The 13,611-nt window shown below is 35.6% G+C and overlaps 1 protein-coding gene across 2 annotated transcripts; it reads left to right on the top strand.

The window, feature by feature from the left end:
- Nucleotides 1-5,159: 5,159 nt before the first annotated feature.
- LOC134669497 (methyl-CpG-binding domain protein 3) lies at nucleotides 5,160-11,293 on the top strand. 2 transcript variants are annotated; one of them, XM_063527084.1, is made up of 7 exons: nucleotides 5,160-5,276; nucleotides 5,379-5,537; nucleotides 5,991-6,140; nucleotides 8,228-8,393; nucleotides 8,921-9,065; nucleotides 9,945-10,090; nucleotides 10,471-11,293. In XM_063527084.1, exons 2-7 carry the CDS (start codon nucleotides 5,416-5,418, stop codon nucleotides 10,489-10,491), a joined length of 750 nt encoding a protein of 249 aa, XP_063383154.1. In that variant the 5' UTR covers nucleotides 5,160-5,276; nucleotides 5,379-5,415; the 3' UTR covers nucleotides 10,492-11,293. The 2 variants fall into 2 exon arrangements, with proteins under 2 accessions (XP_063383154.1, XP_063383155.1); XM_063527085.1 differs by lacking the exon at nucleotides 5,991-6,140.
- Nucleotides 11,294-13,611: the final 2,318 nt, after the last annotated feature.

The following is a 13,611-nucleotide window of genomic DNA, read 5'->3' as shown; positions in this document are numbered from 1 at the left end:
ACAGACCATACCTAACCACCAATTTGGATTCCGCAAGCAGCACTCAACTGTTGAACAAGTTCACCGAGTATACTATTCAATACGACAATGTTTTGAACGCAAGGAATACTGCTCGGCAGCATTTCTCGATGTACAACAGGCCTTTGACCGGGTGTGGCACAAAGGACTCCTTTATAAAATCAAGAAACTATTACCACACAGTTTTTATCCAATAATGGCATCGTATCTTCATGAAAGGATGTTCCAGGTGAAACAAGGTGAAGCTAGATCTTCTCTACATTTCTGCCGTGCAGGTGTACCTCAAGGATCCGTTCTTGGCCCTATACTATATAATATATTTACTTGTGATTTACCCCAGTCTAACAACATTCATGTGGCCACCTTTGCTGATGATGCTGCATTTCTCGCGTGCCACAACGATCCTAATGTAGCAAGCAGAATTCTGCAAGCTCAGCTTGACAAAACCTACGAATGGTTAAATAAATGGCGTATCAGGGCTAGTGCCCCTAAATCACATCACATGACTTTTACACTAAGGCGTGAAACTTGCCCACCAGTCAAACTAGGAGATTCTGAATTGCCGCAACCATCCTGCGTCAAATACCTTGGGTTCTACTTGGATAGAAGAATGACCTGGAAGGAACATATAAAACACAAACGAGGAGAAGTCAACAACAGATTCAGAAACCTACTATGGCTCCTTGGTAGACAATCCGCACTATCTCTGAGCAACAAATTAAGAGTATATTGCTCAATCATTAAACCAATCTGGACATATGGGATCCAGATATGGTCTTCTGCTAGCAAATCAAACATCCTCTGCCTTCAAAGAGCCCAAAATAACATTTTAAGGGTTTTGTGCGCTGCACCTTGGTTCACTCGTAACAGTGAAATCCACGAATACCTAGAAATGCGGACTGTCCTTGAAGAGGCAAAACGCTATAATGATATCTACAAGGATCGCCTGATCATGCATCCAAATCCACTGACCATCCCATTACTTAAACCGGACTATGTCAGGCGACTTAAAAGAGCTGATGTGCTGGATATTTAATGGAGGGTAGGGCAATGGCCCTATCATTCTGGAAACGTCATATATATTTCCCTGATCCAATCTGATTATAGTCTTGCGACTGATTGCAGATATTATATAAGAAAAAAAAAAGAAAAAAAAAAGCTGGCTATGCCACACACAAATGAAGTTACAATTTTTTATCCTTTATCTTTATCTTAATTAAAACATAATAACACTTCTCTATAACTTTGTCACAGTCAGTGAAATAATTATATTATAGTCCTAAGTTCTAACACCCCTTGTATGTACCTACCACATACCTATATGTGGTAGGTACAAAGGGTGTAGTAAAATTTCAAGTCAGATAATTTATATTGTTATTAATTTCGTTTAGTTGTACCACTGTATATATTGTTTGAAAATAAATGATTTATTTATATTGTTCATCAAATATTAATATTACATTGCCGGCCTAAATCGCAAACCTCGTAACTCCATTTCATGGAAATTAGTAATTAGGATTGTTCATTTTTTTTAGACCCCCATTTTTATTTTATTTTCTGAAAATATAGGTTAATTTAAGATACCAATTTGAATGATTTAGTAATTCGTGGCTCGGTTGAATATTTATAATTTATTGAAAATATGAGATACGACTTCTCGTAAATTACATGTCGTCGGCTGATTAGGATAATGCACAAGCAACAACAAGCATTAAAAAAATAATTGTCATTGTCAATTGATTGTAATGTCACCTGTCGACAATGTCAGTGTCACGTGTTTCTATAAATAACAATCGTCTGGAATGGAAAACTCGTTTATTTTGAATCATTAATTTCAAAATACCTACGCTATAAATTTGAGAAAGCTGATTCCAGAAATCTGCCTAAGTTATATAATATAACTTAGTTTTATTGGAGTATGTATCCATATAGCATCCAACTCCAACCATAACTTGGCTGAAATCAAGGGAGCAAAAATACAAATGTAAGTTACCTACATCATATATATTTTAACTGATTTGATTTGTAAGAAGATTGGATTCATAAAATCGTTACAAGCGTCCATTGCTAAAGGTAGCTTAGCACCCAGTGGGTGCTTTCTACCGGCTTGTCACCATTGTTTGGATATTGTACTACATACTTATACTACTATATTAGGAACATGCCAATTTTGCTAATTATATCCTATTATTTCAGGTCATCGTGATTCCTATTTAGATACAGCTGTGAGATATGTAAATGCACTTGGGCCAAGAACAAAGTTGAGCATTTTGTATTGAAACGAACGTCATATTAATTATTAATCGTCGTAATACTTTACGACCGTAAATAATACCTGGGAACAGAGTAAATAACAAACCATACACTTCTCTTCTGGATGGTCAACAAGAAGCCATCATTGTCAGATGCTCGTGCAGAACATGATAAACATACATTTAATGTAAAGTTACAATTTTTTTTGGAAACATATATAACATATTTCCCAAATTAATAAAAAAGTAGGTAAACAAAAACATGTTTTATTATTCAGAACTCTTTATTAAGTCTTGTCCACCAGGATACCAGCAGCGTACCTGGAAATTAGAAATTATATCTTTTTAAAGCAGTTTCAGGCTGAATTTTGAGTATGGCTATGTATTCTTGTATATTCCTTCTTTCTAGTAGGCACCATCTCTGTTTAACGGTTTGCCTTTAGATACTCTGGCTACATTACCACAGAAAATAAATAGATACCACGACCCTACCAATAAAGTGAGCTTTTAAATACTTAATTGTAGTAAATTAATATTAATTTTATACTTACATCAACGTGATTCTCACAGCAATACTGTGTGTAACACGTGAAGTAGGTAGGTATTCCAAGTTTAATTCACGGCACCATCTTTCACGTCGTAGGTCTTCGTGGATTCGAACTATTATTTTTGTGAATCATTCCCACACATAGGAACAAGGTTTTTGATATATTATTAAGCAATGAAATCTGTTTAGGTATTAATTATAAATCAAATTGTAACAAACAAGCGCAGCGGTTTAACTGAAAAATTTTGTTATGACAATCGATGACAATGATAACTTTGACAATACGTGAGTGACGGATTTATTTACTATGGTTCGATAACTTTTATTATGCAATGACTTTACATTCAGCCCAGGAGAAGGTCAAACTAAGGTCATAAGGATATTTGTTGAAATATCTTCAATCCTCAATTATTATATCGCAGCAAATATCGGAAACTGTTTAAAAACCTTATATCTCGAAATGGTTTTCGAAATAGAACATTTGAAAAAAAATGAACAATCCTAATTGCTATCTTGGACAACAATACTTATAGTCGCAAATCTCGTAACTCCCCCGGAGGAGTTACGAGGTTTGCGATTTAGGCCGACAACATATTATAAAGAACATATTTAGCATTGCAATTGCTTACAGTCTGACAAGAAAGGGTAAAAATAAAAAAGTGGCAATACAGTGTTGTCACATTTTCTTATATAGATTGATTTGAAAGGGACGTCACAGTATTGCCACTTTTTAATTTCTACTCTTTTTTTGTCAGATTAAAGACTAGCATAAACTTGCATGCAATTTTCATTACATTGCATTATCTGATAAACTTTTGAATGCAGTTTACCCTAGTAGCCAGTAATGTAATGTAAATTGCAAGCAAGGTCTTGCTAGTCTAAGCCTCGCTTTTGATGCATAAAGAATCAATATAGATACTGAAACAAGACAAGTGCCAACAAAGTTGTCTTGAAATGAAGACTATGATAATATAAATTCTTAATTTAAAATTAAATTGGTTGTCACTATGGTGGATTTAATATGAGTACTGGTACTGATACTACATGCATCTAAGGATTATAAGTTCAAATACAGTTTTGTAGGCCTGGTACTATAAAAAAATATTGATTTGCACCATTGTAAGTGTGAAATCAGCTGTATGAAATGTTTGGGTCTACAAACTAGCATTATGTTCACTATGTTAAGTAACAAATCAGTAAACACTTCTTGTATTAAAGTACTTAAAGGTCTAAATCTCCCAAACTGGTTATTGGTCAAACTGAAGCTCAACCCATAAGTTGCCATATATTCAAGATAAAATTGTCTGGCAGATGTTCACAGTATAAAAAGAAAGTGGTGCTAATTATTAAAGAATCATAACTGCTAAGAGGACAGGCGAACGTCAGGCATCTAGTAATATATTTTGTAAGAATTACAAACACCCTTACTCTACTTGTAACTACATTTATGTACTAGAAATACGTTGTTCAGTCAACGTTCTATAAATATAATCAAGTGTAACTGTATTTGACCCAGGTTAAAGTACTTGTAAAATAATTTCGATGTTTTCAAAGTGAAAGTATCATTTTCCTGCACCCAAAGTTGACATCATTCTGAAACTTAAACGAAGGAAAACAGACAATAACAACGTAAAGGGATACTTACATTTGTAAAAGTTTCACATAATCCAAGCAGGCACAGTGCACTTGAACAAATGTTAATTTATAATGTAAATTCACAGTTAAAACCACCGGATTTCACGAAATAAACGAGTAGGTAATCAACTCACTCAACCTATCAGTTATGTCAACGAAACGAAACGAAAACTCGAAAATGGCAGTAATGGCACACAGATAGAACAAAACGCACCAAGTCGCCTTGCTTGTCAAATAATCGAAATAAGAGCCGTAATACACAAAAAAAATTCAATATGATTTGCCAATTTCATATATTAAACTACTTCTAATTAGATGCTAAAATAGAAGAAAAGCAATGAAACAATCAAAATGTATGATTTCATAAGATCGTCAATACAATAAATCATTTAAAGGGAAACATGCATTCGATTTTTATTTTTTCTCAGATATTCCGGTCGTGGGTAACAAGCTTATAGCCACTTTAGATATACGTTCAGATACTAGGTTGGTTTTCTACCTAGTTCCCACCCAAGCTTTCGATAGCAAATAAAATTATGACAATTGAATAAAATACTGTAAAAATTAAACATATTTTAGTATTACAATAAAATTATTATTTTTATTCTGGTTAAATGGTGAATACAAGTGATCCTACACTTTGAGGTTAATTAATTATGTCGATTTCAAAACGTGTCTTTCTGCAGACGCTTCGTATCCATCTGTCATGTCATGTCAACCAAAAATAAAATACCAAAAAAGCTAAATGAATGTCCTCGATTCCTCGATTTTGCGTACCTATTTGAATGGTATAATTTGTGTTTTCTTGTGAAGTTAGTGTATTGGTTGGTAGCTTTCATTTGTTCATTATAACTGGTATCTTCTTCACATATTTTCATAATAATTTGTCACTTGGTCGTCTTAACTTTTTGTATATATTTATGCAGATTTTCGAAGGCAAATAAACTTTATACTACATTGATCATGAATATATCAATTGAAAAGAAACGTTCAGAGTGTCCTGCACTGCCTAAAGGCTGGCAAAGGGAAGAAGTTTTGAGAAAAACTGGCTTGTCTGCAGGGAAGGTTGATGTATACTACTATAGGTATGTAGCAATAGTCTAATCTATATAGATTTAATGAGAAAATATACCCTATGAAAATTATATTTAGTATTTCCGACATATTCATTAATTTTAATTTGACTTTTGCTAAGTTACTTGACTTGTTCCTAGACTAAACTACAATACATACTAAACCTCACATTACTTTGTACAGTATACCTAAGATGGAAACTATACATTGAATTGATTATTTGCTTACATTTCATAATTATATGATATTATATTCAATTTACTATAAGAGAGTTACAAAATCTTGTGAACTTTTATTGCCTCTAATTTAATTAAAATATCCATTGAATTCAGATAGCAAATGATCAATCCATGTGGTTGTCTGTGATCTATGAACATTTTAACACCCATCATTACTAAACCAGGTAATGTCAAGCTAACAGTTCCCAGTCTGATGGCCTCATGGTTATGATAAATTTTCTATAGCCCTACAGGTAAAAAGTTTCGCAGTAAGCCTGAGCTAGTCCGTTATCTGGGTGATAGTATGGACCTATCGTGTTTCGACTTCCAACAGGGTCAGATAAACACTATGTTGCTGTGCAAGGCCAAGAAAGCGCGAGCGCAGTTTGACTACAGGTTCCCATTAGTGACATATTCTACACTTGTGTTGTCATCATTAGTGCCGTCCTGTGCTTTTGTTACTGTATGCTAATCATGGATAGAAGCTTCCTCTGTAATCAGTGTTTTAGAATAAATGTATTTTATATTCGGGGTTCATTGATATGGAGTTTATTGTCAACTTACTACACCTCGTAAGTTTGTTCATGCTATATTATATTTTATGTAATACAAAAAATCTAGTTTAAAACTCAAAAACAAAATATTCCAAATTTGAACTGCGTTTTATGAGGTAAAGCGAGAATTGAATTAGCTTTTTTACTTAATTAATTAACATAAGCAGATGTATCATATGAATTACTGATATTTCTGAACCCTGTTTATTGTGCTGTTAGTTTTTGCCTCCCAGTATTCATTGTTTTTAATAGGGTATTACATTTGCTGGAAAACTTGAATATGCACAGCTAGTAGACATCACCAGTCCTTTCTATGCACTGCTAGACTGGCCACAGCGGACAGTGGCTCTTAATAGATGATCAGATTAAAAATTACTTGTAGTTCAATAAAAGGAAAATATTGATAAGGACAATTTAGGTAAGTGTGGCCGGCCTTGATATAGACACCGGGTTATTGCTTGCATATTGACTAGTGTTAATTGGTAATCATTACAAATAATAGCGCAACATGTCGATACTCGCTAAGATCCCCTCATCACAGGCAGGCTCAGCCTAGTGTGGGAATCAATGTACTGCCTCTCCTGTAATATTCATTTCTGAAATAAATATATTCAGATTTTTTTTTTTATTCATCCATTTGTACAAATCACAACTACCAAATGTATGAAGTTGCAATAAACACTTAACACTATGTAAGCAGGCTTCAATGAGAAGGTCAGTAATTTCACTGCAATTAAATTACACATAATTATACTGGCCACACTTACATGTATTATATTGACCTTAACTATAAATAGTTTCCATATCTATAGATAATATGTGCAAATAACAACTAAACAGTGGTATACAATAATCTGATCATCTTAGAAGCTTTGTAGAAGCTTTTTCACAGTACTTCATTATTGTCACTGCTGCTTATGTATTTCTATTTTGATCATTTCCTGTTTTTACTTAACTGTCACCAGAGTAGAAATTCTATAGAGTATGACCTACCATGGAAAAAAGTTATAGGAAAGTTATTTTGCAATCAAGCAACAAAGAATCCACTATTTAATATAATGATTACCAATTCACTCACAAACAAAGCCTTCCATGACCAATCTAGGATGTTTTTTTTCTATGGTGGTCATAATATACTGCAATCACCTACTCTTTTTTATAATTACAGCAGAGATTGTGCTAAGATTTTTTTATAACTGGTACATTTGGTTTATTAGAAGCTGAATAAGTGTGAGTTACAGACAAAATTATAAACTAAATTTTAGAGTATCAAAGTTATGTTGAATATGTTTTTTCTAAATTATGTGTTAGTTGTAATATGTACTGAAGATCATTTTTTAAATCTTGTCAAATGTATTGTTACATTTTCAATGCTTGTATTTACTATGCATGAGTGTTTTAGATGGATGCATGGTATTGTTGTGTAACTAAACTATGTATTCTCAGGTATTTTCCGTTTGCATTGATTTTTATATTTAAGGGTCCTACACACTTAAGTAAGCAGCCTGATATACAGTTTACACCAAAGGTCATTGATAATTTCTAGTAAATTCTATGCTTATTGTATTAGCATAGTAATCTGTATTGTATAAGTATCCTGTGCTAGTAAAATTCAATTTTTAAATATCAGGTGTGCTAATGACATAATGATTTAGGTGCCACTGGTGTTTAGGGTCCTTATACATATAACTATGCTATACCTAGATTTTTAGAACGTAATTTGTGCCGTTTCCAAGCAAAAAGTCCCACTTTGTTGCTTGCCATAAGTACGCTTTGACAGGTTAATCGTATAAAGATACAAACAAAACTCGTCCCTATGATACTACTGACTGGTCTGGTCTACATACTCGTAAAAAACAAATATGTATTGTAGCTTCAGAAGTGGGATAACTGTTTGAAATGAGAATAACATTAATTGTATTCTTGCAGAGGTGTCCGTTCTGACGCGTCGCTGGTGCCACCTATCCGTCAAACAGCTTCGATTTTCAAACAGCCGGTAACCGTATATAAGACGCAGGAGAGCATGGTTAAGACGGATTTGAAGCACGGCACTACGGAAAAACCGAAACAGCTGTTTTGGGAGAAAAGATTGGAGGTAAACTGCCACCCTTTGTGCCTACTCTACTAAGACTCAGAATTTTCAGAACCTATATCAGGCGTGGCTCCGCGATTTCGTCGCTATGCTACAGGTAGCTAAAAGTACATCACTCACCAATTTTGGTGGCTAGCAATAAGCCGCACGTGGCACTGTCGCCACCTAGCGGACATATCTGCCCTGATCGTAATAGACGCGCTTTGTTTGAGAGTGAGTCTTCTGTACCTGGTACTATTATTTATTATGTGCCTATATAATCCTCTTCTAGTGCATGAAAGTATGCCAGCTTCCAGATATGACTGAGTTGAGCGTGGAAGTACTGATTTTTTTAAATAATTTATTGGTCTGACACAAATAACTATCCCCCTTATTCATAAACGTTTACTAAAGTTGACAAGCCGATAATAATCGTTTGTCCCTTTTCGACGTATTGGTATTATGGAAAGTGACAAACGATTATTATGGGCTTGTCAACTTTAGTAAAGGTTTATGAATAAGGGGGTATATATATAATCCACCATTTTCAGGGTCTAACAGCGTGCGATGCCAACGGAGTGATCGGTACGACCTCGCTGCCGAAGTACATCAAGCCACTGGGCCCCTACAACTCTGACGCTACCACCATACAATCTCTGGCCACTGCCCTGCACGTCTCATCACAGCCCATTACAGGTACAGCTGCATATAAATAAATAAATAAAATAGCCTTTTATTTCTTGCAATTATGACATTTTGGAATAGTTTTTAAAGTTAATATTTAGCAAGAACCCCGTCTTCGCAGGTGAAGGCCTCCTCCAGAGTTTTCCACTCATCTCTATCTTGAGCTATTTGCATCCAGTTTTGACCAGCGATATTTTTTATTTCGTCTTCCCATCTAGTCACAGCTGCATAGCCAATGCAATATACCTTATATACGTAATCTTTCTCTCTAGTCTTTCTCTACCCTTCGGGTGTAGGCCTCCTTCATTTTACGCCATTCGTCACGGTCCTGTGCGACCTGGAGCCACTTTTTCCCCGCAGTCCCCTTGATGTCGTCGTCCCAACGCATGGGACTTTAGGGACGCTCCTCCCCCCATATATACCTAATAGCAGTCAATAAGAAAATCTAAATTAGAGGAAAACTATAACTTTGGGGCTATTCATAAATTACGTCATTTCAAATTAGGGGGGGGGGGTCTGGACATCGGATGACGGTAGCATGAAGTAGGAGGAAATGGGGTCATTTGTAGCATGATTTTTGGATGATTATAGGGGGGGGTCGAAAATCGATGACGTAATTTATGGACAGCCCCTTTAGATCAATTATTTATTTCATTTATTCATTGTATAATCACGTACAAAAAATCAAAAAGGTGTTAAATAATTAAAAAAGTCAGTCTATGACGCCCTGCTAGGGCACACAACATAGCTACTTAAAACTAATTAAATTAGGTCAAAACAAATTCGATTTAATTAAAACAAATTTTATATTGGATTTCTTTTATTCTTCTACATTACTTGTCATTATTTCAAAATAAACTGTATGCTTTACTATTTATTCCATGATTTCAGGCCAAACCGGTTCGAAGCAGGCGATCCTGGAGAACCCGGGTGTTTTTTTAAACCCTGAGCAGCCGCTGATAGCGGCCGTCACCATCAGCAAGGAGGATGTTCGCCGTCAAGAGGAGCGCGTTAAGCGCGCGCGTGCGCGGCTGCAGGTACATATGTATATAAGTGTGGAATATATGTATATACTTATAGTTCGTTTTTTTAGCATTAGAAATTAGGTAAACAATCTTGATGTGTCTGGAGGGAAAGTGGGTACCTTAACCTTTTGAACGCCAAACGGCGCATCCACTTTCTGTGCCACTGACGCCACGGGGGTAAAATTTAGTTTTGTGAATAAATAATGCCATCCTGATAGTGGGTGTTTTCAGTAGATTTTCATCAAAAAACGATCGACGTCAAATGCCGTCTTCTGGCGTCGTATTCTGTGGCGTTCAAAAGGTTAAAGCTTTGTTAGCTCATGCGCTCGTCGCCGCTACTGGCACTACGCGGCTCGACAGACATAAGTATGCTCATTCAGTGGTTTGTTTAGGAGGCGCTAGCGGCCGCGTAGCAGCCCGCCGGCGCGGCCGCCGCCGCCCCCGCCGCGCCGCCCCCCGACCAGTCGCACCGCGCCGCCGCCGCCGCCGCCGCCGCCGCCGTCCTCCGCGAGCCCGAGCCCGCGCTAGTGCACTCCACCACAGACTAGCGCTGCGCGCCTACATGCCTAGTGCTTGCACACGCCGCCCGTAGCTCCAACGAGTAATTAAGGATGGCCAGCAAAAAACTAAACTTTCGACGATAAATACCATTGTCGTTAGTTAGACAGACACTTATGAACACAGACAGAACATCCTCCAGACTGAGCATAGTCGCGCTACCCCTTCTGCCATGCATACAGTAATTTTACTCCATATTCGAGTCGAAAGTGTCTTTGTGTGACATCAGTCTCTTTGAGCGGACCAATCACGGCACGGGATTTCGCTTGCCTCGTCTCGCGCACCCCCGCATTTTTGGCATCATCGGTTGCATGAAATAATTGCTCTAAACTCGGTCTAGAGGATTCCTAGTCTATGCTTATGAATAAGGGCATCTTGTGTCCGTATCTTACGTCAATCGTATAGACATGTATGTGCGCCACAGACTCAAAAATTCCACTGGCGGAACATGATATTCACAAATGCATGCGAAGCGTGTTTGTATACAGGCGGGAGAACGTCGAGCTTTATTTTAATATTTCATTAGTTATATGACAAATGTATGTGAATATTTATTAGTTAGTTTTAGGTGTCGATAACACCTCATTTTACGTCTTTCTAATAATAACAATTGTATTAAATAAGGAAAGTAGCAATAAAAGTTTTATAATATGTAAAGAGTGGTTTTATTCAAATAATACAATCGCTTAAAGGTAATACAATAGACTTAAATTTGTGCAAAGTAACAAAAGCTAAAATACAAATAACCCTCTTTGAACGCACAATGCAATTAGGTAAGACTGTCGCGGGCCCTCTCTCTGAAGAGCTTGTCACATCTTAGTACTAAACTGCCAAGAGGGACGTCCGAGAACCACGTTCGACGTGTTGCCTCTCTGTCCCACTTGTAAATTCGTACGTAACTGTGACAGGGATGCAGCACGTCGAACATGGTTCGCGGTAGGCCTCCAGATATCGAGTCTCACGTATTGCGGGGTCGCTCTTGCCACTAAAAATGGTGTAACAAAACAAGCTCTTATTCCCAACGCCAAGAGTATACATATTACAGGGCAAGCAATTAAAAAAAAAGCCAACAAGAGGAAATAAAATCAGCCATGTCCGAGACTTAAAATTAAGAATGCAGTTTATTTTAAGTGATAAGATCGGCGGTGATAAGGCCTTGATTTACCCTTCAGACGTCATTTGAATTGCTCGCCTTATATTATAGGTATATTTTTCATGGGAGCATATAATACCCCTAGGGCCCAGCCCCATTTGATTCTACGCGTGCTACGACGTAGCTTTCTCTAAGTAGTAAAAACGTCGACGCGTAACCTTTATCAATATTTGGTTAATATTGGACTTCAAGTTAAAATCACAACCATAAAGATAAAAAAAATCGGTTTTACAAAATAATTATCTAGGCTGGCTATGGCTGTAGGTATGTTATTTTGTAAACACTTTATTCTATTGCAGTAAAAATGGACGGTCCTATGGACTATCTAATCAAGTAATCAATAGAATATTCAATCTACATCAAGCGCATATGTTGTACTTACTGCCTATACATCTTCAAATTCAAACATAATGTCAAAGTGTAGAACATTTGCGTTTTCTATATGAAAAAGTAGGTATTTTACCTAATGCATGCCAAAGAAAAATACTTAGCTATACCAATTTTTTTTTATAATTCTTATTCTTATATCTATATTTGGTCAATTTATTAGGTATAACATTATTTTAAATTAACAATTGCTCTTCTCATTATGCCATTTTAACACGGCGCAATAATAAAAGTATGTACGATTATAATTAAAGCTTTCCTAACTAATTATCTAGGTCTAAAATTACTTTATGGAAATGCTTATTCAATAAAATTCTTATCTACAGTCTGTAATTCTGTATTTTTAGGTATTTAAATAAAAGTAAACAATTTGTACATTTTCGGGTAGTTATCACATTTATTGGTTAACCAACCAAATACAAAACCGCCTTGATCAATCACTGAACGACCTGACTTTAACAAAACATTATTTGATCATGTAATGTTTTCATAACCTCAACTGGCCTGAGGCGCCATTTGAGGGTAGATTTTGTTTACTTTTATTTAAATACCTACAGATACAGAGCATGAACACAAATGACTAGAATGATAGAAGTTTAAAATGATGGACTAACATGCTTAAATAGTAGATATTTCAAATTCTTAAAAGGCGACAGAATTAACATTATTAAAATTGTAATGTGCGACATATTTTTTATTTTAAAATGGACAAATTCTATAATCTAAGGCCCCATGCTTTATTAGATTTCAAGCGCCAAAGGTCTATTCACTCGTGTGATCTTATCTATTAATATTTGTTAGAATCCAATTGATACTCATTCCTACTAATAAATACTTATACAAATTTATCTTAAAGGTGTTTTACAGCATTTATGATATTCAGACATCGTAAATTTTATAGCTAATTTGGTGCAGTGGAGTAGTGTTAACGGAAATGGTATAGATAATTCCAACTGAAATGGTAAATTAATGTTAATTTACCAGTTCAGTTAACGCTAATTAATCATTAGGATTGAAATTGTTTAGGTATACCAATTCCGTTAACACCATTCCGTTGCATCGAAAAAGCTATAAAATTAACGATGTCTGATGATAATACATTTTCTCCTAAAAGATTTAGTTACACAATCACGAAAATGTAATTACGCTTCTTCTAAATAAGGTAGCTAAATCATTGAGGATACAATGTGTATTTAGGAAGTTGTAAAACACCCTTTAGTGATTTAGGTACTTACTAAATAACGAGAGCTAATACTGCAACGCGAATTCGTATGATGATTATTATTTCATATACTTAAATACTGTTTATATTGCTAAGAGGAATGTTAAGTGATATTATGATATGTGAAATATTCAATAGTATACATTAAATTTTTTGATATTTCATAAATTTCGAAAATCAGAGCAGGTAGTTGTAGTATTTAGTGCTCAGATA

The sequence above is a fragment of the Cydia fagiglandana genome, chromosome 12, assembly GCF_963556715.1.
Source record: "Cydia fagiglandana chromosome 12, ilCydFagi1.1, whole genome shotgun sequence".
NCBI classification, from domain to species: Eukaryota; Metazoa; Arthropoda; class Insecta; order Lepidoptera; family Tortricidae; genus Cydia; species Cydia fagiglandana.
Note: the sequence above shows the minus strand (reverse complement) of the source record. Positions and strands in the feature narration are given on the sequence as shown.

What these genes read in the sequence shown, in the direction of transcription:
- LOC134669497 (XM_063527084.1), top strand. Translation starts at nt 5,416, where the DNA reads ATGAATATATCAATTGAAAAGAAACGTTCAGAGTGTCCTGCACTGCCT. An exon ending in CGAGCGCAGTTTGACTACAG is followed by an intron (nt 6,141 to 8,227) that starts GTTCCCATTAGT and finishes GTATTCTTGCAG; the next exon opens with AGGTGTCCGTTCTGACGCGT. An exon ending in TTTGGGAGAAAAGATTGGAG is followed by an intron (nt 8,394 to 8,920) that starts GTAAACTGCCAC and finishes CACCATTTTCAG; the next exon opens with GGTCTAACAGCGTGCGATGC.